General features: G+C 38.4%; 1 protein-coding gene across 6 annotated transcripts in view; it reads left to right on the top strand.

Moving 5' to 3' along the window:
- PDE8B (phosphodiesterase 8B) overlaps positions 1–26,594 on the top strand; it is a 343,581-nt gene that overhangs the window by 226,308 nt on the left and 90,679 nt on the right. For 5 of the 6 annotated variants that reach the window (XM_044003545.1, XM_044003530.1, XM_044003528.1 and 2 more), the window contains 4 exons: positions 10,068–10,146; positions 12,403–12,543; positions 16,285–16,373; positions 19,219–19,279. In XM_044003545.1, the coding sequence (XP_043859480.1) occupies positions 10,068–10,146; positions 12,403–12,543; positions 16,285–16,373; positions 19,219–19,279 (370 nt within the window). The remainder of the gene's footprint in view (positions 1–10,067; positions 10,147–12,402; positions 12,544–16,284; positions 16,374–19,218; positions 19,280–26,594) is intronic. The other variant, XM_044003537.1, reaches the window with a different exon arrangement.

Here is a 26,594-nt window from a genome sequence, read left to right as displayed (position 1 = left end):
TGTGTGTTTGGGGTTTTGTTTTTGTTTTTTGGAGGAGAAAAATTGTTTTGGTCTTTATCAGCATTCTTAGTGCTTAGCAATAAGACTTGGACCCTTAATAAATATTTAACTGAGTGACTTACTAGGCAGTCTCCTTGATTTCCCTTGTCTATAACTCCATTAAACAATCTCAAAGATGGATGAAGCATGATTTTCCTCTACAGAAACCACGTTGCTTTTTCTTCAACAACTTATGCCTGTTAATCACACTAATATGCAAATTATTGTTCACATTTGTGACATCTACTGTTTCTAATTAGTTTTTTTATTATTCAATAATAACATTTATACCATACTTTATGGTTTTCAAAGTCCTTGATTCAAAGTAATCCATTGAGGCAGGTCATGTAAGTGTATTAGTACTGTATTTTGGATGGTTTTGCAATTAATAGCAAGGAAAGAAGGGAGTAAGTCTTTATTAAGCACCTACTATATATCAGAAGGCAGCTGGGTGGTTCAGTGATAGAATTGCCAGGCTTTAGAATGACTCAGGAAGACTCATCTATCTTCAGGAGTACAACTGTGGCCTCAGATACTTGCTAGCTATGTGATCCTGGGCAAGTCACTTAACCCTGTTTATGTCAGTTTCCTTATCTGTAAAATGAGCTGGAGAAGGGAATGGCAAACCACTCCAGTATCTCTGCCAAGAAAACCCCAAATGGAGTTATGAAGAGTCAGACACAACTAAAAAAGGTAACAACAGCGGAATGTGTCAGGCACTGTGCTAAGTGCTTTAAAAATATTATTTCATTTGTCCTCACAAAAACCCTGAGAAGAAATATTATTATTATATTTATTTACAACTGAGGAAACTGAGGCCAACAAAGGTTAAATGACCTTAGGGTTACATATCTAGTATATGAGAAATAAATAAAATACATCTTACTTCTGATTAATTTCTTGCCCATGAATTGTCTTATAAACAATGTGGTTCCTTATTGTTTTGAAAGTTTATTCATTTTATTTTGTCATTGTTATTGTTTTGATGAGATATTTAATGAGCTAGGTAGGTGATAGTAATAATCAAACAGTCTCACATCATGTAAGTCAGGGCAGTCACCTTGGTATTGCCTAATGGCTATTTTTACTGTGTTAAGTTCTCTCTTTTGAAGGTATTCATTCTATTGTGCAATATTGAAGTCATTCAAAATGACTCAACAGAGAAAAGCTCTGAGCATTACTAAGTCTGCATCGGATTTTGGTTCAGGTGAAGTACAGCACAGAGAAAGGGAACAGTATGACTTTCAAGTTCTCTCCCTGTTCCCTGTATGTCTATAAATACCCAAACCTTAATGAAGAGTTAATACCTACATAATATACGTAGTTGTTTGGTTGTTGTCTCCCCCATTAGACTAGGAACTGGGATTGGTTTTGTTTTTGTTTTTGTTCATTTTTGCTTTTTGTTATATGCCCAGTGCTTAGCATGGTTCCTGGCACTTAATAAATGCTTTCTGATTTGACTTGACAGAAGCACAGCATTGAGTGAGGCAGGAATCAATCATAAGAGGCATAGTGATTGGACTCAAATTCTTAGTACAGGCCTTCCATCAGCAAGTGCTGTTCCTCAATGAACTGGATTCCTTTGTTCATACCCTCAAGCAGCAACACACCTTGGAGTGAAAATAAGTTCTTACTCCTAATCTCCTGCACTTGTTTTTTTTGTTTTGTTTTGTTTTGTTTTTTGGTGAGGCAATTGGGGTTAAGTGAGTGACTTGCCCAGGGTCACACAGCTAGTAAGTGTCAATGGTCTGAGGCCGGATTTGAATCCTGCACTTGTTTTTAAACCTGGAAAGAATAAAAATAATGGCCCAGAAGGACTTAGTCTGTGGGTCAACTAGAAGAAGAATGGAACTGTCCCTCCATTCTGAGGAGAGTGTATTCTGTCTCTTGTGGCACAGCCTGGAAGTTCTGCTTGGAGTTGTGACACCTTAAGCACAAATCTATCCAGATATGCTAAAGGCATCAAGCCTCTTCTCAAGGGTACATAGTCTGTGTTTCTCTGGACCACAAGGACACCACACAGTATATCAGGTGACAGGTAGACTAGTTCATAGGACCATAGCCTTACAGCTGGAAGGGACCTTAGAGGTCATAAAGTCTGACATCATCATTTTACCGATAAAAATATTGACATTTCGAGGAGATGAAATGACTTGTCCAGCATCACACAAGGAGTACTCAGTAGAGGTCGATTTTCTCCAAGCCCAGGGCTTTCCCCATAGTACCACACTGTCCCAACTTGGCTTTCTTCCTCCTTTATCCCTTTGACCCTTGATGACTTTGAAGCTCATTGCCTTTTCAAGGACACTCAAAAAAGCCATATGCACTTCAGTGACAACCAGCCCTATTATTCCCTTCACAGGTTCAGTTCCTTATTATATAATACGTGAACAATTATAGTCTAATTATATAGTGAATTACATAATGCTCTTCTCTACAATTCCACCCCCGGCTGCAACTAAATATGTAATATAACCATCATCCAGCATGGGTAATTTGTTCTGCAGAACAATATTCATTGTTCAAAGTTGAAAGTTTTTCTTCATTTATGCAAATGCTTGGCCACCAAGTGATGACTTTTGGGAGGCCCCAAACAATTCTCAAAGATTAGCAACCAAGATTTTGAGGGTTCGTGACTTGTGTTAATGGAGGGAGTACCCACACCTGTGAATTCAGGATTCTTTGAACATGGAAATAGACAAATGTCCTTATGTTGTGGTGCGATCCATCTGATCCATCTCCCTAAAAGGACAGCTAGGACTTAAACACATTCTGAAGTGTTTGTCGAGATCAACTCATTGCCAGACACTGCTTAATAGGTATTTAATATCCACAATCTGGGAGGTGAACCAAACTCTGGTGTTTGTTTTAAGGCCAATCAGCTTATTAATGGCTAAGCCTGTTAGCCTGCTAAGCACGCCATCGCTCCCTTTTAGTGGGGAATAATTTCTGACTGGCAGAACCTTAAGCTCTGTGAAGCAAAATGTCTCTCCTCATTAATAAATATTTGTAGGGCCCTTTTTATTTATTTAGTGCTTTTCCAGCCCCCCCTTTTCATCAGCTGCTGTTCATTTTAGCTCTTTATGACAATAACTGTGGGATAGGAAGAGAAACATGATGTTTCAGCTTTAAAGATTTTAAAAAGACTTGCCCCACTAGACTGGGACAAACCAAGGACAGGTGGTGTCCTCAGGAAACACAGTCACAAGAGACAATATTCACAATGCAAATCAGAATTAGAGGAGGGGAGCTCTCATCTCTTGTTGCAGAAGCCAGGGAACTGGTGCTCACAGTGGCAAAAATGCTCACCTTTCCTTGACTCCTTCCTGTTTCCAGGGATTGTCAGTATGATGAAAGCTGTCCCCAGTAGGACCAACTCCCTGGTCACTGCCATGAACACTAATTTTGATGAGCATATGAACAATTCAGTTTGACAAAGATTCATTAAATGCATACTATGTGCAAAGTACTTTGCACAGAGAGATACTAAGATGAAAAATGTCACAGCCCCTATCTTCCCAGTGCTTGCAGTGTATCAGCAAATCAATGAACAGGTATTTATTAAGCCTCTACTTTGGGGCAAATACTGTGGTAGGGGCTGGGAACACTAGAACAAAGAAGGAAAGAATCCCTACTCATAGGGAACTAATAGTCTAAAGGGGCTGATAATAAGTCCAAAACCCAATATATACAGCATAAATATAAAACATAAATACAAATATATAGAAAGTCACAAAGTACAAGCTAGTTTGGGAAAGAGAATGGACATAAGCATTTAGGGAGATCAGGAAAGGCTTCATGTAGAAGATGATGCTTGAGCTGTCTTAAAGGAAGAGAGGATCCCATAAGGTAGAAGTAAGTAGGAAGACTGTACTCTATGCATGGGGGATTCATGAAAAGGCATTGAAACTGGATGTGGAGCAAAGGGGTGCTGAAAAATATCTAACAACCACCTCTCTGAAAAGACATGACACCCTTTTAAGTTTAATCTGCATTATTGACATATTAGCTATCATTTTAGTACAGAAAATCAACAAAACAACAAATCAAGGTCTGACTTACAGTAGTTACAGATTTCCGAGGTATAAGCATTCCCCTAAAAAGTTAACAATTAGATCTTGCAAGCTAATACAATCTGGCACCAGCACACTCCTAATATGGAGAATCATGTTTGAGAAGCAAAGAGAGGACCAAGTTGACTGGATACAGAGTACAGGATGGGGAGTGATGTCCAATGAGGTTGGGATGATAAATTGAGGCCAGGTTGGGTAGGACTTGAAAAGTGATAAAGAGAAATTATACTTAATCCCAGAGGTAATAAGAACCCACTGAAGTTGACCTAATAGGACAGATTATACATGCCTAAAGAAAATCACTTTGACAGCAATGTGTACATTAGACTAGATTGGCAAGAGATTCAAGTCAGGGAGACCAATTATGGGGCCGTTTCAGTGATCTGAATGAATAGCCATGGGGGCCCAAACTAAGGTGGCAGTTTTGTACAAGCTGTTGTGCAGGAAGGAGTGGCAAGATTGGGCAGCTGGTTGAATATGTGATTTCAGGAAGAGTGAGAAGTCACGGTTAGTACTGAGGTTACAAACCTGGGAGACTAGAAGGAAGGTGGAGTCTTTGACAGAAATAGGGAATCTTGGGAGGAGAGGAATATTTGCAGGGAACAATAATGAGCTGAGTTTGGGACATGGAAACTTTGAGATGTTGGTTATAATGGGAACACATCATAGAACCTTAGAGCTAGACTGGGGCTGTTTTACTCTAATCCTCTCATTTTACCAGCAAGGAAACTTGCCCAATGTCATAGAGGTATTTAGTTGTGCAGCTGGAATTTTAGAGGTCCTTCTGCTGAGCCTGTACTCCAATAAAGTCACTTGTAAGGGTTATTTATACTTCTAAACACCACAGGTACTTTAGTACTTGGTGTTGCATCTTTCTTTCACTTCTGTTGGCAATTCCTCAGCTTCTTTTCTTGGAGACTAAAAAAAGAGGGTGAATGCAATTAAGCAGAATGCTGGAGTTCCCAAGAACAGAAAGTTAGCAAAGCAAAAACACCTCAGCGTTATAATAACATTAATAATTAACATGAACAATTTAGTTTTCAAACAGAGAACACGACTCATTGATTATTGCATTTTTCTGCAGGTTTATTTAAAATACAGCAATCATGTTAAAAAAAAAAGGTCTAAAGTCCATATAAACATTGAAGTCCCAATATTAATCTCTTGTGGTAATTAATTTACAAGAATTATCAATACCCTCTTACCTAGATTGATCAGAAAAATATAACCTATCATATTGGGTATTCTTTTTTTAATGTTTCATTGGCAATTACCAAAGATAATGGTTTAATAGATATAGGAGGCTACATTGAAGAATTTTTAAAAGAAGGATACAACTTAAAAGGGTAGCAATAATAGTATTTTTTGTGTGTGGAACAACGGGGGTTAAATGACTTGCTCAGGTTCACACAGCTAGTAAGTGTCAAGTGTCTGAGGCTGGATTTGAACTCAGGTCCTTCTGCATTCAGGGCCAGTGCTTTACTCACTGTGCCACCTTGCTACCTCCTATTAGTATTTTTTAGTGATAATATTTTTAAATGCCTATTTACATACTTAACTAAAACACACACATGTACTCTTAAGGATTGGACAAAGGATTAATCCATAACTCAATGACATTTGTAGGGTAAGTCCTAATTTAGCAAGTACTGATATTTTAAAATTAGGCCATGCAAAAGCTAGTCCTTCCATCCTTGTCTTCAGATGCCTTTTCTGAATGCAGATGTATGCACAGAAAAAGGGCAAGTACAGGCCCATTGTGCCCATATGACTTTTCTGACATACCTTTAATGGATGAATACAAAAGAAATGCTTTACTTCATACCTGGAGGCATTTTAGTAGCCATGCATTTTTTAAATGTTCATTTTTGTCCACCACCACCCCCAGCCCTGCCCTTTTCAATGTTCATTTGTTCAGTGTTTATTTATGCATGAAGTATAGCAGAAGGGTTACTTGGCTTTAATTTTCAGATCATATGGACAAAAGCAGTTGTAAAAAACAGCTTTCACTTATTAAAAGCTGGAATTTAGAGACATTTTGTGAAGCAGTCTAGTATATAGAACCAAATGATGGACTTGGTGTCAAGAAGAGCTGAGCTTAAGACATATGTCTGAAATATACTGCTTGTGAGACTGTGCTCAAGTCATTTAACTGCATCAAACCTTAATTTCTTCATCTATAAAATGATGATAATGTCTGTAGCACCTACTTTGCACAGGTAGTGAGAAACTCAAATGGCACTTTGAAAACTTGAAATATAAATTTCTACTATTATTTCCACTTGCCCCATTCTCTCAAGTATGACTTGAATGAATAAAAAGGCATTTATTAATCACTATGCACTGTGCTAAGTGTTGGGAATACAAATACAAAAGTAAAACATTCCAATTTACAATCTGTCCATATCTCATAGGGTTCCATTTTTAGACAATTTCTTAAATCCTTCATCACTGGGGATCTATTCTGTTGGCTACTGAGGGCCTTTCTCCTGTTCTGTTGACATTGCATTGGATACCAATGGAGCAGACAGGTTCCCTACCTATTTCTTTTATTATCACTATATGGCCTCCTATTTTAATTGTATATTTCCTTGATGATATCATTTACACTGCTTTTGACACACATTCTTCATTGGTAATGTGCTGCTTCCTATTCATACCCACTATACATCTCACCATTGCTGACTGGGTGACTTTCTTCTTTAATTCTCTGGAGACTTTGTTATTATATTATTTGTAGTCATATAGAATCTTTGGATGGATACCAATTTTTTTTAAAATGGGCCATCATTTAAAGAAAAATCTTAGAGGCAAATGCACTGTGCAATTTCTCAAATGCAATCCTGTATACTGTCATCCTTCCTACTTCTGAGCCCAGCTTATTGTCAAGATTCAGTGTCTTTGAAAGATTTAGAAAAGCTCTATGGATTGTCCATCCCACTTTATATATATATATATATATATATATATATATATATATCATAGTCTGGACTATGGTCATTGTTCATTTGCTTGATTTTTTTCCTCATGGTTTGTTGGACTGAACTCTTTTGAGTAATTCTAGATCCTATTTGGGAAGCTCTGCAAAGTTCTGGGATTTGGTGAAATCAGGGCAATGTCAATCACAAAAAAAAGGACATATAGAAGACCTCCCATATATAGGAGACTATCTTCTGTTGGCATTCTTTAATAGACTTCCATCATGACAGTAGCAGACATCTTTGGAAAGCATGCCATCCTATCTTATGCTTCACTTGATATTAATTATCAGAGGGTAATTTTAGCTATTGTTGCATCTTTCAAGTAATTGTGTATAATTTTAACATATGCATGAAAGACCACTTTTTAGAACAGGCTACATTTTTCTGTACTAAATCAAATGATTGCCAACAAGCAATAAACACAGCAGGATATCATATTCTACACACCATTCACTCATTTATGTGACTGTATAAATATTGTTAGCTCTAGAATATCCTTTGTGAAAACCTGCCTATTCTCTTCTTATTCCTTCATAAAGAATACCTTTGATTCATGCTTAAATTATTCCCATAAAATAGTTACTGGTATTTTCTTGGTCACCCTTTTTCAGTAGTAACAATGTCTATGATTTTTTTTCCAAACATTTGGTATCCTGTCCTTTCAAATATTTCAAGGACTTATCCCTGAATACCCTCAAAATTGTATTGCCTTTAGCATGGCTCAGTGCTTTATATATGTTTGATCTAATCTAGCTGCTCTTTCCGTCCTTGTTTTCTTTATTTTTATAGCTACTTGCTCATCTAGTGCCTCAAAACTACAATATTAGAGTTTAACAGTGATGGCTTTATAGTGATTGATGAAGAAAATAATGTTATTAAAATCTTAACAGACCTCTTTCATTTCTTTGCTGTCCTTCCAAATTTATTCTTAAATATTCTTGGAATGATCTGGTTTAATTGGATATATATATATATATATATATATGTGTGTGTATATATATATATATATGTGTGTGTGTGTGTGTGTGTATATATATATATATATATATATATATATATATATATATATATATATGTCATGTTCTCTGTAGGATACTTTTTCCCTCCACAACTTTTCATTATTTTATGAAGTACCACTTTTAATCTTGAGGCATTCTTCCTTAATAGATTTTTGAATGAATTTATATTCAAAACTAGTATTGCCTGTGCCTTCCATACTTGGCAAATAGATCATGTGTTTGCTTTCTGAGGTAGTTTCTAGCCCCTTTCGGAGTCTTCATTGTGACAACTGATTGACATCGATTTAACTTCTTAGGAAATAATGATAGCTTGTGTTGACATCTATTCTTTTATCAATTTCCCATTTTTTGCTGTCATCAGTTTGTTCAAATAGGTCAAATTGGAGCTATATAGTTTCATTTTAATTTTTTCTTCTAATTTGGTATTGATTTTGACATTTGCCCTAACAAGTTGATCATCTGACTGCATATAGAGACTTGGTTTGGAAATAATTCCAATATTAGTAAAAATAAAAAGTCATTTCCTATCAAGATATAGCAAGTTTAATTTTTGTATTGCTGTTCTATGTTCATCATGTCCAGTGCCTTCCAATTTTAGTAGTAGTTAGGTAAATGTTTATAGATGCACCAAAAACTGCACTTCTTAGTAACCTCTGTCCCCTTTACCACCACTCTGCCAAAATTACTGAAGAAGTAGAAGGGAGTCATAAAGGATAGAGGATAGTTTTGTATTTTGTTTTGTTTTATGGGTTGTTCTGGCCAAAGAATTCATCTAGTGATCAACCTATTGGTAAAGAGTTTCTCCATATTTAACTAGGCTCACCCTGAAAAAATACACACAATCTATTGTTGGGTCCATACTTGAGCTTTGTTGTACTTTGCTGATATATTCTTTAAGAACCCACAGTCATCTCCATGCCATGATAAGGTATTGCAGTCAGACTTTTATGGACATTTGCAATGAGGAAAAATAGGTCACAGAGCAAAGAGAAGGCATGATATGATCTTTAAATTCAATTACAAAGCTCAAAATCAAACAAAGAGTGGATTTCTGTGTTCACTAATAGGTAACACTATAAAATTGATTTTATAAGAGGAATCATCATGTATTATTGTCTAAAGTAGCTTTAATGTTTATTATTAAGCAACCTTCGCAAATAGTAGGACTCTAATAGGCTGTTCTATTGTGCAAGAGTAGATGTTAGCTAAAATGACTCCCCTCCCCACCCCCCAAGAAATATATGTCATAGTTTCAGTTACAAGGAACTGATAAAAGGTTTCACAGAAAATTTTCTTCTTCAGGGCTTCCACTGGCATGGATTCATTAGGTTAAGGGATCAAAGTGTATCAGTCTTTGATCCTGATTTGGAAGTGGATTGTTCTAAAACTAATCTGAGTTTAGGAATATGAGCAAAGGAGGGAAAGTGTTTCTCTATCTATTGCTCAAGGCCAGAAAAACCCAGGGCTTAAATTGAGGGACTACTTATGTTCTATGAGTTGACCAGGATTTGACTTCTCCATGACTACAGATATAATAGGAACCTAAGAGTTTTTCTTGAAGGAGAACCTAGAGTCCTTAGAAAACCAGTCATCTCTGTTTCTAATTAACTGTATTAGGAATGAAGTTGCATTTGGTGTGCAGCTCTTATATAATCCAGAAAGATTTTTCATATTTGTCTTGAATTTGTCATTCATTAAAATATGTGCAGGAACATATGAGTTGTATTCATTCCTTAGCTATAATGTATGTATGTATATATGTGTGTATGTATGCATATTAAAGTCAGTTTTTCTTCAAAGCAAATAATTTTTTTAGTGTTACATGGTTTGGAGGGAAACAGATTTTATGCATACCGTGAATTGATTAACTTGATCAAACAGCAGGTAAAACAAACCAACCTGATAAAGAGGTTTTGGTTTTACAACAAAACTAACAAAACATTTGCACTTTTCAGGGCATGTAACTCAATTTTTACAGCACTAGACCACTGTCATGAAGCCATAGAGATAACCAGTGATGATCATGTCATTCAGGTATGAAAAAGAGTGTTTGTTTTTAAAAATAGATGGGAATTTTTTCTGTACTTTACCATGATGTCTAATCTGAGTCTTTGACTTAAGGAAAAGAAACACTAAGCATGCAAAATTGTCTTTCTTAAATTGGAGTCAGGTCCAAGCTTTAGTTAACCATTAAAGTTTCACTAAAACTAGGTCCCTGTTAGTGTGAATAGAATGAATCCTTTGGAGCAGTCACATGTATTTGATTTCACACTACTGGAAGTTATAATTGTGTAAAATATGATCATTGGTTCCAGCCCAATGGAAATATATAGCGTTAATTTAAACAATGTACCCATTTCACAGGATTCATTATTTACACTAAGCAGAACCTACTTGTAATTCCAGTTCCATTAATTGTGAATCTGTGATCCTTAGGAAATGGACAGTGCTGGAATTTTTCTTTGCACTATCTCCCATACTTAGGGGTTAACTAAACATATAAATAATATTTTTAGAGAAACCCATTTATTCACCATGTCTCTTGCTGGTGTTAGACCATTATTTACTAAAGCAAATTTCATTGTTCACTAAAACAAATTTCTTATATGTTTCAATAATGTAGTTTGGTTTGGTTTTTTTGGAGTTTGTTTGGATCACTAATTTTATTGGTAATAGGGATATCCCAGAGAGAAAATTTGTTCTACCATTTCAAATAGGCAACATCTCTGTACCTCACAGCCTCAGAGAGTTGTATGAGGCATGGAGAGGTTAAGTGTCTTACACAAAGTCACAAAACTAGTAAGTATTTGGGGGAAGATTTGAATCTGGAGCTTCCTGGAATAGTAGGCTGGTTGTCAATCCACCATGCCTCTCAGTTATAATTATTAAATATCCATAATCAGAAATCATACTTCTTTAAAAGCTAGTGTATATCAATTTATATTTTTGACAAATTGAAGTAACTGGATGGCAAAGTGGATAGAATATTGGGCCTAGAGTAAGGAAGAATTGAGTTCAAATCTAACTGTAGACTTACTAGTTGTGTGACCCTGGGCAAGTCACCTAACCTTTATCTATCTTAGTTTCCTCAACTATAAAGTGGGGATAATAACAGCACCTGTCTCCCAGGGTTGTGAGGATCAAATGAGATGACATTTGTAAAGTGCTTATCACAGTGATTGATACATAGTAAACACTCAATAAATACTCATTTCCTGCCTTCCTAATTAAAACTGTCTTCTGCCCCAGTTATTTTAAGTTGTTGAGATTTCACTGTCTATGAGCAGTCCAGGCTGTCAGCAGTGGAAGATGAGCACATTTTCACCGACAGTATAATTTTCATTCTAAACTCAATGACAGCAATAGACAAAATTGAGCAACTATCTGTCCATCAGGCAATTTTTGTCACATCACCTTTTGTATGCCACCAAGATCACCAGATGACAATTTTCTGTGCATTGGCTTAAATTCCACACTCCTAAGAAAAAGTTTGGAAAGGGCCCTCCTTGATTCCACTGTCCCCAGAAATGCTTTTCTCATGCTCCCTCTCTTTTCACTTTCTTCCTCTCTAAACCTTTTTGAAGTCTCTAGGAATTAAGGGGATCCTTGGGTTACTTATACCCTAGGTAGAAAATGAGGATAAATGGGAAAATTATGCCAAAAAATAAAAGGTCCAGACTTTGCCAGTGGCAACTGAGTAAAAGATGGGGGAGATCAAATCACTATTTGGTAGAGATGCCAAAGCTTTTTAGTTACTTCAGCCACAACCTGCTGGATGATTTATTTGGTTTTAACTGTAGTTTTGATATTGCTTCTTTGAGTTCTTAGCTGTCAGAGACTATGGAGAATGAAAAAGGGTATATACCAACATGCTCAGTCTCTAAAATGAGGGATCATGACTCTTCCCTAACAAAATAGCTTTTGATTTCCCCCCAAATCTTGTGATCCCTGGCAAAAGGTCCATGTGGGGTTGGGGAGGGAAGGATTGATGGTGTCAATCAATTGGGAAGGAGGTATTGTAGTGGCAACTGATCAGACTCTCCTTTGCTCTCAGAATTATTGAAAGCCACTTACTGGAGGAAACGTGTTAATATGGTAGCCAACTTGAAAATTGGGTAGGTTTGATCACTTGGTAGATTGTGATTGACCTGGTGACAACCTGTACTCACTGTCCTTAGCAACATGGCAGCTCCCAGTATAGCTAACTCTAAACACAGCCTAACAGAAAAGAGAACACATTGATTCCTCTTTCACTCCCTGACCTCACCTGGAATTACCTGTCTCTATCAGTATGTCAACCCTGCATTTGAAAGGATGATGGGCTATCACAAGGGAGAGCTCATAGGTAAAGAACTCACTGAATTGCCCAAAAGTGACAAAAACCGTGCGGATCTCCTGGACACCATTAACACGTGCATCAAGAAGGGAAAGGTTAGTGAATGCTCTTTCTACTCCTTCCAAAAGATTTCTGGGAGTCTCCATTTTATGATTTTTAGGACATGATTAGTTACAAAAATATGATAATGAAATAAATCCCTTAGTTTGTACATACAAAGTATCTCCTTGAGGTGTTTTTGAACCTCATATCACACACTAGGTTATTTCATGCCTGATCTATAACATTACTAGTTAATCTGGTTTTTTAAAAATTCTTATATACATGCAATTATCTTCACTGTTTCTTATTAATTGATTTGTCTATCAGACAATCAGTGAGCATTTATTAAGTGCTTGCCATGTGCCAAGCACTGTGCTAGTCACTGGAGATATAAATACAAAAAAAGAAATAGTCCATACTCACAAGGAACTTAAATTCTAATGTGGAATGCAACAAGGACGCATATAAGTATATGTAGCATAAATAGAAAGAAATATACATATGAGGTCTTTTGGGAGGGAGGGTACTACCAGTTTAGAAGATCAGGAAAGACTTGAGCTATATCTTTTTTTTTTTTAGTGAGGCAATTGGGGTTAAGTGACTTGTGCAGGGTCACACAGCTAGTAAGTGTTAAGTGTCTGAGGCCGGATTTGAACTCAGGTACTCCTGACTCCAGGGCCGGTGCTCTATCCACTGTGCCACCTAGCTGCCCCGACTTCAGCTATATCTTGAAGGAAGAGAAGGATTCTTTGAGTCAGAGGGGAGAGGGAGGTGAAAGTGAGGAGGGACACTCTGTTTATGATAAGACTCCCGCATAGCGACTTGCTGTGTGTTCTCTTTATCCAGAGAAGTCTGTGTTCTCTTTATCTCTTTATCTGTGTGACTGTATATCTATTTAACAACACCAATAACCATTCACATTGTACCCCTCCACTCATTTAATTCTCCCTAACAGAGATACCTTGCTTTTCCATGCATTTACTTATCCATTTGTTTCAACCATTTGCAGTTATAGGTGCTTAGATTGGAAGGGATTTTGGAAGTTATCCAGTTCAACTTTCTTATTTTATAATTGAGGAAATTGAGTCCCAAAGAAGTTAAGAGGCTTTTTTCAAGGTCATGCAAGGGGTAAATTGCAAAAACAAAATTCAAACTTAGTTTTTTGTTTGGTTGGTTTTTTTTTTTTTTTAGTGAGGCAATTGGGGTTAAGTGACTTGCCCATGGTCACACAGCTAGTTAAGTGTTAAGTGTCTGAGGCTGGATTTGAACTCAGGTACTCCTGACTCCAGGTCCAGTGCTCTATCCACTGCGCCATCTAGCTGCCCCTCAAACTTAGTTTTAACCAGGTCTGGTCCAGAGTTCTTTCCACTGCACCACACTGCCTGATATGTTACCAGATTTAGCCTACAAAAAACTGTTTGATGGGGGGGAGGCAGCTAGGTGGCACAGTGGATAAAGCACTGCCCCTGGATTCAGGAGGACCTGAGTTCAAATTCAGCTTCAGACACTTGACACTTACTAGCTGTGTGACCCTGGGCAAGTCACTTGCCCCTCATTGCCCTGTTTTAAAAAAAAACCACACACACAAAACTGTTTGATGACTTGGTTGCCAGACATTGTTGTTGTCCTTCATTTTCAGAGGACCAATGACATTAGGAAGGTGATGTCATGGCTTGAAAGTGAATTGGATTTAAGTGAGGCAGGGTTATGCAAAGTCACCAACCTCACTCTCTCCTCCAGAGCCATCTGGGTCCAGTGGCAAGATATAGATCAGGATGACTGGAGATGGCCCCCATGCAGTGGCAGACCTTGGCCTTTTTAAGCTAAGGTCTTTCCCAGGTCTCAGTTTGTCTGAAGTAATGCCCATTCAGTGATTAAGGTTAGGTAAGAAATGAGGCAAGGAAGGAATGGTCTCTTTTACTTCCTCAAGAACAGAAACAGTTGCTATTTACACTCACTCTGAGCCATCAAAACATAAACAATGACCAATAGAGGCTTGGGCTGGGACTTATTATTGGCCAGTCAGTGATAGCCAGAATGATTTGGGTTGAAGACATGGTCAAGTAGCTCCATTTGAACCCCAATGGGCTTTATCAAAGCCTGGCTTCCCAGAGTTCTATTTCAAGAAATTTATATTCCTTGAACACCCACATGTAAGTGTATGATTCCCCATGAGGAGGAAGAGAGGGTTACTATATGTGCATCATTGCCAAAAAACAGAACTACCTGTTCCTGAATTATAGAATTTTGAGAGTTCAAAGTGATCATCTTGTCAACCCAAACACAAAAGTCATTTACACTATGACTTCCCTGGAAAGTGGTAAATTCCTTGAGTTTATGCAGTCCTTCCCCCCCCCCTCAAAATTCATCACACTTTCTTAGCTGTTATATATCTTCCCAGCAATAATGTGAAATAGAGCAGGTGTTCAGCTTATAGGAAAATCAGGCAAAAAAGAAGCTAAAATAAGTTGTTGATCCATAAGATAGTATTAAACCAATTGGACCCTGAATGGGAAAGTGGGAGACTAAAGTGAAAAGAACATATCAATTGCTAAACACAGCCCAGGGATTTATTTAAAAACACATTAAAATGTGTATAGAACTGTCACACTGCTCCTGCTATAGTCCCCAAGCAAGATATGAACCAGTTACCTACAGTGAGAAGGGAGCATGAGAAACGAGCATTGAGAAATCCTTTTGTCCCAGCTGTGCCTATAATTGGGGCAACTGGATGGTGCAATGGATAGAGCATGAGGCCTAAAATCAGGAAGACTCATCTTCATGAAACATTTACTAGTTTGTGACTCTGGGAAAGTCTCTTAACCCTGTTTGCCTCAGTTTCCTTATCTGTAAAATGAGCTGGAGAAGGAAATGGAAAATCACCCCAGTATCTTTGCCAAGAAAACCCCAAATGGGGTCACAAAGAGTCAGATGTGACTCAGAAGCAACAATAACAAAAACTATTGAACACATAGGGGTTAAATATTGGGGCAGCTAGGTGGCACAGTGGACAGAGAGCCAGGCCTGGAGTCAGGAACACCTGAGTCCAAATTAGATCTCAGACATTTATTAGTTGCGTGACTCAGGATTTGCCTCAGTTTCCTCATCTGTAAAATGAGCTGGAGGAGGAAATGGCAAACCACTCTAGTATCTCAGCCAAGAAAACCCCAAAATGGTCACAAAATGTCAGAAGAGACTAAAAAATGGCTAAACAATTAGACAATAACAACATGCCTGTGATGTTTAGAGACATTCCCAGAATCTGAATATTCAAAGGATAGAGAATTGTGACTATTCCCATCCTTGGCCCCATTCCTGCATACTCTCCCCTCCCTTTTAAAGTTTGTAACAAGAGGGAAGGAACAACACTCCCACCCTAGCTTCTTCCAAGACCCAGGAAAGAATTCCATATGTGCTCCCACAGTGATCCTGGCAGGATTTGTTGTCTTCCTGTGGAAATCCTTGTAGACTCTGCAGTGTAAGATTAGATCGGATCCTTTGCTTCCATCATCCATGTTCTTTATTCCCCCTTTTCCCTCCCAGCATTGATTATTCTCAACCACAAAATGGACATGGTGATCATGACAGAATTGCTGGTTGTAAAGCACTTTACCAATATCACCACTCGATGCCCATTAACCCTTGTTGGAGAAAGATACTTAAGAAAAAGCCTCAAGTTTATTTCCTATTGTATTTTTACATGTGGAAGTCTTTTCCACCCTTTTGAAATCAGGATTCTTTTAGAACAAATGATGAATAATGACTGAGAAACTTTAATATTTCTATTCACATAGGAATGGCAAGGGGTTTACTATGCCAGAAGAAAATCTGGAGACAGTGTTCAACAGCATGTGAAGATCACACCAGTGATTGGCCAAGGAGGGTGAGAAATTGATTTTGAACTCATAGCAAATGGCAAAGACCAAGATTCAGTGTGTCTATTGTGCTTTTTTTAGCAAGTGGTACCATTACAGATTCATGAATACATCAACATTTCTATTTATAGGCTCTGTTCATATGGACTATTTGTGCCCATCCTGGGGTTGAGCCTTCCAAGCTCATAGTAGTCTGATCAGCCACAGTCAGACACACTGTACCTTGACCCCAACATAGCGATGTCATTTTGGTTCTCTTCTAGCACAAAGGACAACCACTACCATTACCACCACCACCAAGATAGGCAGGCCATCTAAAAAAGAGACTCAAGGCAAAACTATTCCTTTCCCTTCCCATCCACAATATCTTTCACAAAACTACATCAAGCCCCTCTTAGAGGTCTTGCAGGCTCCCAATCTCATGGGACAGCTTTTGTCATCTCTCCTTAAGGGAGAGAGCTCTGCTCTAGGCTGAGCCATTGCATTCTGTTACTGCTTCCTAAAAGGATAAACTGTCAGACCATTTACTGTATGTGAGGCTATTCCCCTCCAGGGCTTCATGTCACCCCTCCTCCTCTGCTTTGTATCTCTGAGAAGATAATGCAGCAGTTCCTAGGCTGCTTGGCTGATAGAGGTAAAGAAGAAAAGAGAGGTCATTTGATTGAGGAAGAAAAACATGTTAGCTTGGAACTGGTGAGATCCAGTTTTATTTAATCTCTGATCTTAAAGAGAGGTGCAATTGTTTTATGTCACCATAAGGGAAGGTAAACTTGCAATTCGATTTCCTCCCCCAGGTGAACTTTGTGAGAAAGTATACTGGGCCAAACAGGATACAATACTATTTAATCACTTACGATAAATTACTGATTAGGCTTTGTACAGTAACCTGAAGTGTCAATACCATTTTAATAGCATATGGCTGTATTGTACAGAAGAGAGACATGGAATTGTACAAAATTCTTTAGTGGAAAAAAAGAGGCAAGAACAATTTTGGCAACCCAGGAATGAGAGGAGGGTGTGAAGATTCATCTCCCATGAATGCCACTTGATTTACCAGTACTTATGTTATTAGAAGAATCATTCATCCAGTATAATCATCCAATTGAATAAATAACAAATGCCTATTGTTTGCAGAACCCTGGGTTAGGCTCATGGGGATAGGAGATAGAAGATTAGGATAAAACAACACCTCAAATTGCTTTCAATTGATTCCTCACCAGGATCCTGTGAGTTCAGGTATTTTTATCTCAGGTGAGGAAAACTGAGGCCATAAGAGGCTTGCCATTTATATTGAGAAAGGATCTGAAATGGGATTTGAACTCATTTCCTGATCCAAAGCCAAGTATTCTCTCCACCATGCCATGATGCCCCTGCCCTCGTAAGACCTATAGTCTAGACATTCCGAGGGCACAGGGATATGAAAGGGGTGAAAATACTTCCCCTTCAAATTGTACTTATTATTCAGTGTTGAGAGTACTCCTCAACATAGATACAATTGTACACTGCTTTAGGCTCTGTGTTGTATTCTTTTCCTCTAACATTGTTTTAGCCAGTATGGTCACTCATAAGCAAACTGACAAAGGCTTAGGTACTCACAAGTATAATCACCTACTGAGGTGCAGTTTGCTGAATTGTTATTTCTTTCAGCAACTTTCAGATGCCTTGTGCCTGCCAATTTTGCCTAATCCCATCTTACTTTTATCATCCTTAGGCCCAGTCTACTTAGAAAACCAAAGCAAAGAAACTATTGTTTCCAACCTGAATCATCTAGGTAACCAAACAAAATAGAGATTTCTTTAAGAATAATCTTTCTAAGGATTTTAATTCATGCATCTGTATGACAAGCAAAAGGAACAAAGTGTGTGGTTGGTTCTTTGCATGGGATTCCATCACCTCAACCATTTTTATTGCCATTGAGTTGGTTTTTTTGCAGTCATGGGCAACAAGATCCTTTGTTTAAAGACCACATCTGGTAGAGAATGTTGCATATTGACTAAGTAAATACACTAAGATCTCCTGTTCTCTTTATTCTTCCCTCCAGAAAAAGTTAAGCCAAAGGAAGGTATCATAAAACTTTGAGTCTATAAAAATAATTTAGTGAAATTGAACTTACAAATATATTAATGCCTGGTCACTATGAGTGTTTTTCAAGCAGTTGGGATAGTTCTGAGATAACCCCCTGGGCCCCGCCCCCCCCCCCACTTGTCTAGTCTGTCTTGTAATTACAGACATTTGCAAAATGGTTGCCAGGAATTAGAGCTATAGTCTATGACCTTGGAAAAGAGTTTTTCCTCTGTGTGAAACTCTCCTGCCAATATGAGGATTGAACTGCAAGTGTTGGCTTTATTAGCACTGTGCCAAGTAATAATTTTTGGCATGAAAATCATGAAAACAATTAAAGACCAAAACAATAGAACAATTGAGTTTTCCCTGAGCATACCCATAAGTCTCATGATTTGTCCAAATATTTCAAAATGATGACTGTCACCAAGCAGAATTCAAACCACTTATGTGTATAAGGGTAACTAACACAAAACGGTTATGGTTTCATTGAACACTTCAGCTCCTGGCTGAAAAAACTATTAGGGAAGTACTTTTTAGTTCTGATACAAAAATAGTGAAGACATGTATTTCTGCATGCATGTGTGGACCGACATGTTTAATACATGCAAATCAGTATATACGATGCTTTTATAAAATAGTTTTGATTTGTTTTTCATTTTAAAATCTGGCCCCAAATCACCTCTGGGGTTGGTTATGTCTTAAGGGAAAGTATGCTAATGGATTTAGTGTGCTGGTTTGTTTTGCCATCTCTTCTCTGACTTACTAATCATTGATTATTTATGTTATTAGGAAAATCAGACATTTTGTGTCTCTCAAGAAACTGTGTTGTACTGCTGACAACAATAAACAGGTACTGTATTCTATCGACTCCATCTACCTTGGCACCACTGTCATGTGTTAGCTTTCCATGGATTTTCTCTTGTCATTTCTTTGGATTTTACTCCTCACTAGTCAACCAAGAAAACTTCATACCGAAAATCTGACCCTTCTGACAAAATATTGCTGCAGAATATAGTTCTTTACTGCAGTAATCGAAACATGAATTGTAAATTGAGTGATATCCATTCTAAAAAGTGATTGCTGTATTGTTTAACCAGGATTGTATAGTAAGATCTCAGATTTCCAAGCTCATTAATTTCTTAGGCTGATTATAAAATAAATGAAATTAATGAGATTGTGACTATACTACTACCCAAATGAGTTCTTAATCATTTCATTTCTTCTGATAAAGGACAGTATCCCTTTTAAGCCCATATAATCATTTGAGAGATTTCTTTCCCCACCTTCTCACTCTTGTGTTACAAACATGTGACCACAGCAAATCTTTGTTTCCAAAATTGCAAAGAAAAGTTTGCCTTTTTTGGAAAGTTCCTATAATAAGAAAAAATGTTTTAAGGTGGTTATGCTGGTGGTCTTCCCTATATCTCTACTCAATGCTTCATCATGGTTTAAAGGTTCTTGGGGATTATACCAGCAAAGTATGAGTCCATAAAGGTCCTGACAAGCTGTCATCTGTAGTTCTGTCATCTGAGGATCAACCTAACTAAGTCTGGAGAGGGCTCATTACCAGGCTAGCTTCAAAGAAATGAATTTTTCAATGATATTAAACTTCTGAAGACTGTGCCCTAGGTCACTGAATGGTTGTAATCTGCATTGGTGGAGGGCATATCAACAGTGATGAAATCATACATCATTGAAGTAATGACAGCAATGGTTTCTTAGCCCCAATTTAGTAATTTTTCTATCTCAAACTTCTATGTTTTGTTTTAGTATCTATTTAAATAAGTTTATTAAAAATTACAGTAAGTAATGGCATGGTGCAGGGGGTATGTATTTTCTTGTCTTTGCCCTATGCTAGAACATGCAGTTTTATAGAATAAGCAGTTATAAAGCTCAGGCTGTCATCTTTTTTGGAATGCCCACGTAAATGTGCTTGGTAAAACTATCTACTCAGAGTAGAAAATGAGAGGAAATCAATATAGAGCAGAATTAAATAATTAATTGCCCCTTTTGGCCAAATAATGTAGACACTTTTATATCTTACATGTTATTTGTATTTGTACTATTAGTTTCATTTTTGTCAATTGTTACCTCATCTAAACTTTGTATCTATAAAGTAAGAATGATTACCTTGGTCTTATCCTCAAGTTAGTTTCAATGTTATGTTCTGACTTAAACTGTAACTGTACCATACAAAGGAGATTTGGCATTATAGCTAGAGAATTCAAGGCAAAGACTACTTTGGGTACTTCATTCATTTTGGCTTTACCAGTGCTTATCAGATGATTGAACTTCTATTTGTGCATTATGCAGTACAGGTAGTTAAACTTCTGCTCTATAAATCTCATGAGGTGGTTCAGTGGGTAGAAAGCACCAGGCCTGGAATCATTAAACCAGAGCTCAAATGTGGCCTCAGACACTTACTGATTGTGTGACCCTGGGCAAGTCACTCAACCTCTGTTTGCCTAATCTACTGGATAAGGAAAGGGCAAATCACTCTAGTATCTTTGCCAAGAAAACCCAAATAGAGTCATGAAGAGTTGGACATGACTAATTGACTAAACAACAACTAAAAATCAAATTAACATCCCAGATGGGACCTGAGGTAGAGCTGTCCTGGCTGACTAGGAATAATGAGTTAATCATCAGCCCCCAAACTGGGCCTTCTGACATCTTGCTGCTTGGCTTCCCAGGATAACCCCCATCCAGATATCGATAGTCAGATCTACAGACCTCCTCTTGTTGACAATTTCCTGTCCAACAGCTAAGAAATGTTGTCCTCTTTCTCTCCAAATCCTTGTGTTTAATTAAGAGTTATATCTCCTAATGAAATACGTTCCTTCCATTGCTACCATCCCTGCTTTCCCTCCCCCATCCACCTTAGCACTGCCCCACCTATATCTTCATCCTGCTTTTTCCCCCGATTGTGCCCTCTGACATTCTATTATCAGAAGAGTTCAGGTGGCTTCTTGTTGGGTATGTTATAGTGGGAATTCCTTTTGCGCATGGGTTAGACTAGGCAGTCACTGTGGACCCTCAGACTCTGTGGTTCTGTGGTTCTGTGGTTTTGTGAACAAACTGCTTTCTTTATATTAAGGACTCTTGCTCCCCCATTCCTTTCCATCTCCTTGAAGTTGTGGAAACCTAATTCTCCCAAGAACATACTTCATCCCCAGCCACTTTCACACTGGGTAGGAAGAGGAATAGGTATTAATTGAAATAATATATGTAAAATACTTTACAGACCTTAAGCCATTATATAAGTATTAGTCATCATCACCACCACTTCCAGGCTCTTCCCCTGCTGGCAATCTGTCTTCCTTACAGATGTTCCTTACATATATATCACCCTTTCAGGATCACAAAGGAGTTACCTCCTGTTCCACAGTCTGTCTGTCTGTCTGTATATATGTCTCTCTTCTTGAGGAGTTCAGTATTGGGCTTATCGTCTTCCTTTCCACTTGAACCCCATCCGTCCTACCTCATACCTTAATATTTGAGTGCTATCCCCTTAAAAACCCTGGTTTGCCTGTTCATCAGCCTCTTCAACTTCCATGGCCTGCAGCTCCACTGTACCTTAGCCACACACAGATGGTCATACCCTTGTTCTTGTTATCACTCACTAATGTTATGATTCCATGATCCCGAAATCTGAAATATCTCTTTCTGTCCATAAAATCCTGACCATCTCATCTCTTCCTGTTCTGTATCCCTCCTAAAACTGTTCTTCACGCTCTCACCACAAACTTGTTGTTCTGCTCCTTTCTTTATCAGTCCATCAGCCCTGCTTTGGTTTCATTTTTCTCCCTTCCAAATTTTACAGTATAGTCAACCAGTTCAACTTTACCCAAGCTGCCAACCTCAGATCCTTTTCCCACCTATCCAGTCATCACTCATCCCTTTCCAAATCCAAATCTGGTAAGCCTACCCCACCCCCATATACAGTCTTCTTCCCTTCTACTCACCTGCTGCTGAATGCCAGTGTAGAAAGTCATAAACCTTTATTGAATGAGTCTACCACAAATTCATGTTATCTAATCTCAACTGGCCTTTTAATGTTGTAGGTCAGTCCTTTTACTCTGTATTGATCTTTCAGCATCAGTCAGCCAACAAGCATTTATTAAACGCCTACTAGGTGCCAGGCAGGCTACAAAGTGCTAGGCTATGAAGACTGTCTTTGCTCTGAAGGACTTTACATTATAATGAGGGAAACAACATGAAAATGGCTATATGAAAACAATATATAGACAGGATAAAATAGAGATAATAGGAAAGCACTAGAATTAAGGAGAATAAAGTCGACTTCTTATAGAAGGTGGGCTCATAGCTGTGGTTGTTGTTTAGTACCTTGTGTAAGGAACAGCAGGAGGCTCATGTTACTGGATCACAGAGTGCAGAGAAGAATTAGGAAGACTGGACTAATATGGAGGAACAACATTGTGAAGGAATCTGAATGGCAGAGTAGTTTACATTTGATGCTGGAGTGATAGGGAGTCACTGGAATTTATTAAATAGGAGAACAAGGGGATACCCATGCTTTAGGATAATCAATTTGATAGCTGAGTGAAGAATGGCCTAGTGTAGGGAGAGATTTGAGGTGGGAAAGCCAACCAGCAGGATGTATTACAATAGTTCAGGCTTAAGGTGATAAAGGCTGCCCCCAAGTAGATCCAGTATCAGAAGATAAAGGAAATCATATATAAGAAATGTTGCAAAGGTAGAATCAGCAGGTCTTTGTAACAGATTGGCTATTAGGGACAAGAGAGAGTGGGGAAATGAGAATAACAACTAGGTTGAGAGCCTGGGTTGACTTATGTAAGATGTCAGAGAGTTAAGAAAAGAAAAAGAAGAAAGGAAGTGAACCTATCAATAATAGGTGGTCTTCTCAAGGAGTCTGGCCACAAAAGGGAGGAGAGATATAGGACGATAGCTAGCAGGGATAGATTCAGTGAGGGGATTTTGAGGCCAGGGGAGACATGTTTGTATAAGTTTGTAAGCAATAGGGAAGCAGCCAGTAGACAGGTAGAGATTACAAATTAATAAAAGAGGGCAGCTAGGTGGCGCAGTGGATAAAGCACTGGCCCTGGATTCAGGAAGACCTGAGTTCAAATCCGGCCTCACACACTTGACACTTATTAGCTGTGTGACCCTGGCAAGTCACTTAACCCCCATTGCCCCACAAAACAAAACAAAACAAAACAGATTAATAAAAGAATGAGGATATTGGAGGGGGCTGTCTGCTGAAGAAGATGAGATGGAACAATGGGATCGCTTGTCATACAGAGATGCTTTTCCTTGGCAAGGAGAAGGGTCACCTCTTCATGTGAAACAAGTGTGAAGAAGGTTATGGCAGAAAGCATCATCTAAATGACATGACAGGAGAAGAGAGAAGGGACTCTCAGCAAATGGCCTCATTTTCTCAATGAAATATGAGGCAAGTTCTCAACTGAGTGTGGGGGAGAAGGGAACAGTTGGAGAGTTGAGGAGGGATAAAAGGTTTGGAAAAGCTACTGTGGTGAGTGGCATAGTGAATTGGTTCAAGGGGTATAAAAGGCTTGCCTTGTTGCAGTGAGGGCCCAAGGGAGAGCATATAACATAAACTCATAGTGGATCCAGTCGGCATGGTTTGGGGAGGGTTTTTTCCAGCATGGTTCAGCAATACATGAGTAGGAGTGAAGGCAGCAGATGGTGAGAGTAATCCAGTGCTGAGACTTGGCAAGACCAGATCACCACTAAGAAGTTGGCAAGGAATTTGAGAGAAGAGGAAAGTATAGATTTGGACTCTAGATGGGGCCAAGATGAGGAAGGGACAAGAGTGTAGCCATTGCAGGAGTGATGGTTTAGGACAAAACTCAAGGATAGAAGGATTGAAAGGAACACTGAGGACAAAAAAAACAGGGTTTATGGTTACAAGGCAGAGAGAGAGATGGAATGACAACAGATTGTCATCAACTAAGAGAATGACAGAGTCATGAATATGGAAATGGTACATTAATGGGTAATGGCAAGATTAAGGGCATAACTATCTCTGTATATAGTTGTTCCAAAACTTCTTTCTTAAGACATCTTTGGGGGCAGCTAGGTGGTGCAGTGGATAGAGCACCAGTCCTGGATTCAGGAGGACCTGAGTTCAAATCTGCCCTCAGACACTTGACCCTTACTAGCTGTGTGACCCTGGGCAAGTCACTTAACCCCAATTGCCTCACTAAAAAAAAAAACCCAAAAAACTAATTGTGTAACCCTAGATAAGCCATTCTGCCTCCGTTCAGGGGCTGGACTCAAGGGTCTCTTCAATCCTGTCCAGCTGTTAAGCCTATGATACTAAGATCTATCACTACCTTTTATTGGAGGCCCTTTCTAATAGCTTTACTTGCCAGTCTTCTTCCACATTCCAAACTATTTCATAAACACTTTGCATTTACTTTTCTTTGTATCTGTTGTTTTCTCCTAATTGAATGTGAGGTCTGTGAGGGCCAAGATTATATGGGTTATCCTTGAGGGTAACCCCAGAATTTCTGATTTGGGCCACCGATCAATGCTTAATTGCTTATGGAATAGAATTGCTAAAAGAATGAGGAAACTGTCCTTTGATATGCCAAATTATCCCATTGCTTTTTTTCTTCACATTTCTCCAGTCTTAATTGGAATCTTGAGGTCATTTGAAATTGAAAGGACCAGAAATTGAGAACTGTCAGTTAGTCAATAATGATTTATTAAGTACTTTCTATGCACCGGGCACCCTTGCTACACTATGGGCATATAAAGAAAAGCAAAACCATCTTCCCTCCCTATCCTCAAGGAGTTCACATTCTCATGGAGGAAACAATGTGCAAATAGCTATGTACACATAGACAACTGAGTGGTAGCAGTGGGTAGAGTGCTAAATCTAAAGTCAGGAAGACCTGACTTCAAATCCAGCTTAAACACTTATTGGCTGTGTGACCTCAAACTCCCTGTGCTTCAGTTCCCTCACTTATAAAATGGGGATAATAATGACACTTGCAGGGTTGTTGTCAGTATCAAATGAGGCAATATTTGTAAAGTCCTATGTAAATCTTGGCTATCATCATTATTATTACATGTGATATGTAGCTGAAATGGAAGGTAATCTCGGAGGGGAAGGCACTAGCAGCTAGGGGACCCAGAAAAGGCCTCTTGTAGGAGATGGACTTGATCTAAGGTTTGAAGGAATCTAGGAGGCAAAGGTAGGGAAAGAGAATGTTATAGGAAGAGGGAAAGCTAGGTCAAAGGTTCGCAGTCAGATGAAGGAACAGCAATTAAGCAGGGTAGCTGAATCATACAGAGTGTGGAAGCTAAAAAGACTTGAAAGGAGTCCAGGCTGTGAATGGCTTTAAATGCCAAACAGAAGACTTTCTATTTCAACCCTGGGGTAATAGGAAGCCACTAGAGTTTGTTGACGGAGTGGGAAAGGTGGGGAGGAAGTAGAGTATAGTCAGACCTGTACTACAGGAAAATGGACCATGAAGGCAAAGCTCAGGAAATCTATGTGTGGAACCCACTGAAAATGTCATCTATCATTTCAGTTGGGGTAGGTGCTATGGAAAACATGCAGACTAATAAGATATGGGCCCCTTCCTTTAAAGAGCTTACTGTCTAGCTGAAGTAGAGAAGACGGTTTTATTTTGTGCATCTTCTTGAAATGATCCTCTAGTATCTCTTTCTACAGAAAACTTTTATTCTATACAAAGATTAATGTGTTTTGGATGTGAGCTCTGTAATTGTTCACTTAGATAGAGGAAACCATTCTCCATATAAGGTTAAATCAGAGGCTAAGTCATCCCCGTGGCTTCCAAGCACACAAAGCTAGATGTCATCAACAGAGATCCCAACTCACAAATAGAGTTTGTAAATGGGAAAGCTTATGTTACACCCTCCTAAATGCAAAAGACAGCCCAAAATAACATAATGATTATTAACTAAGGCTAAGTCCAACTGTTTTGAAATTGAGTAGGGGGCTTGGCAGCTAAGTAACATGGAAATTCTAGAATGTGTCCAGAGGAGTCTGATACTTTTACTTCAGAAAAGAAAACTGGAAACCAGAGATGTAGAGGTTTTCACTAATCGACTGAGCAATACACACAGGTCCCAAACTTCCCAATTATACAGTCCTGGAAAATTATAGGGAAAGGAAAAAAACCCATCTC

This window comes from Dromiciops gliroides, chromosome 1 (genome assembly GCF_019393635.1).
Source record: "Dromiciops gliroides isolate mDroGli1 chromosome 1, mDroGli1.pri, whole genome shotgun sequence".
NCBI classification, from domain to species: domain Eukaryota; kingdom Metazoa; phylum Chordata; class Mammalia; order Microbiotheria; family Microbiotheriidae; genus Dromiciops; species Dromiciops gliroides.
The sequence above is the reverse complement of the archived record's forward strand: the minus strand, read 5'-3'. Positions and strand labels throughout refer to the sequence as shown.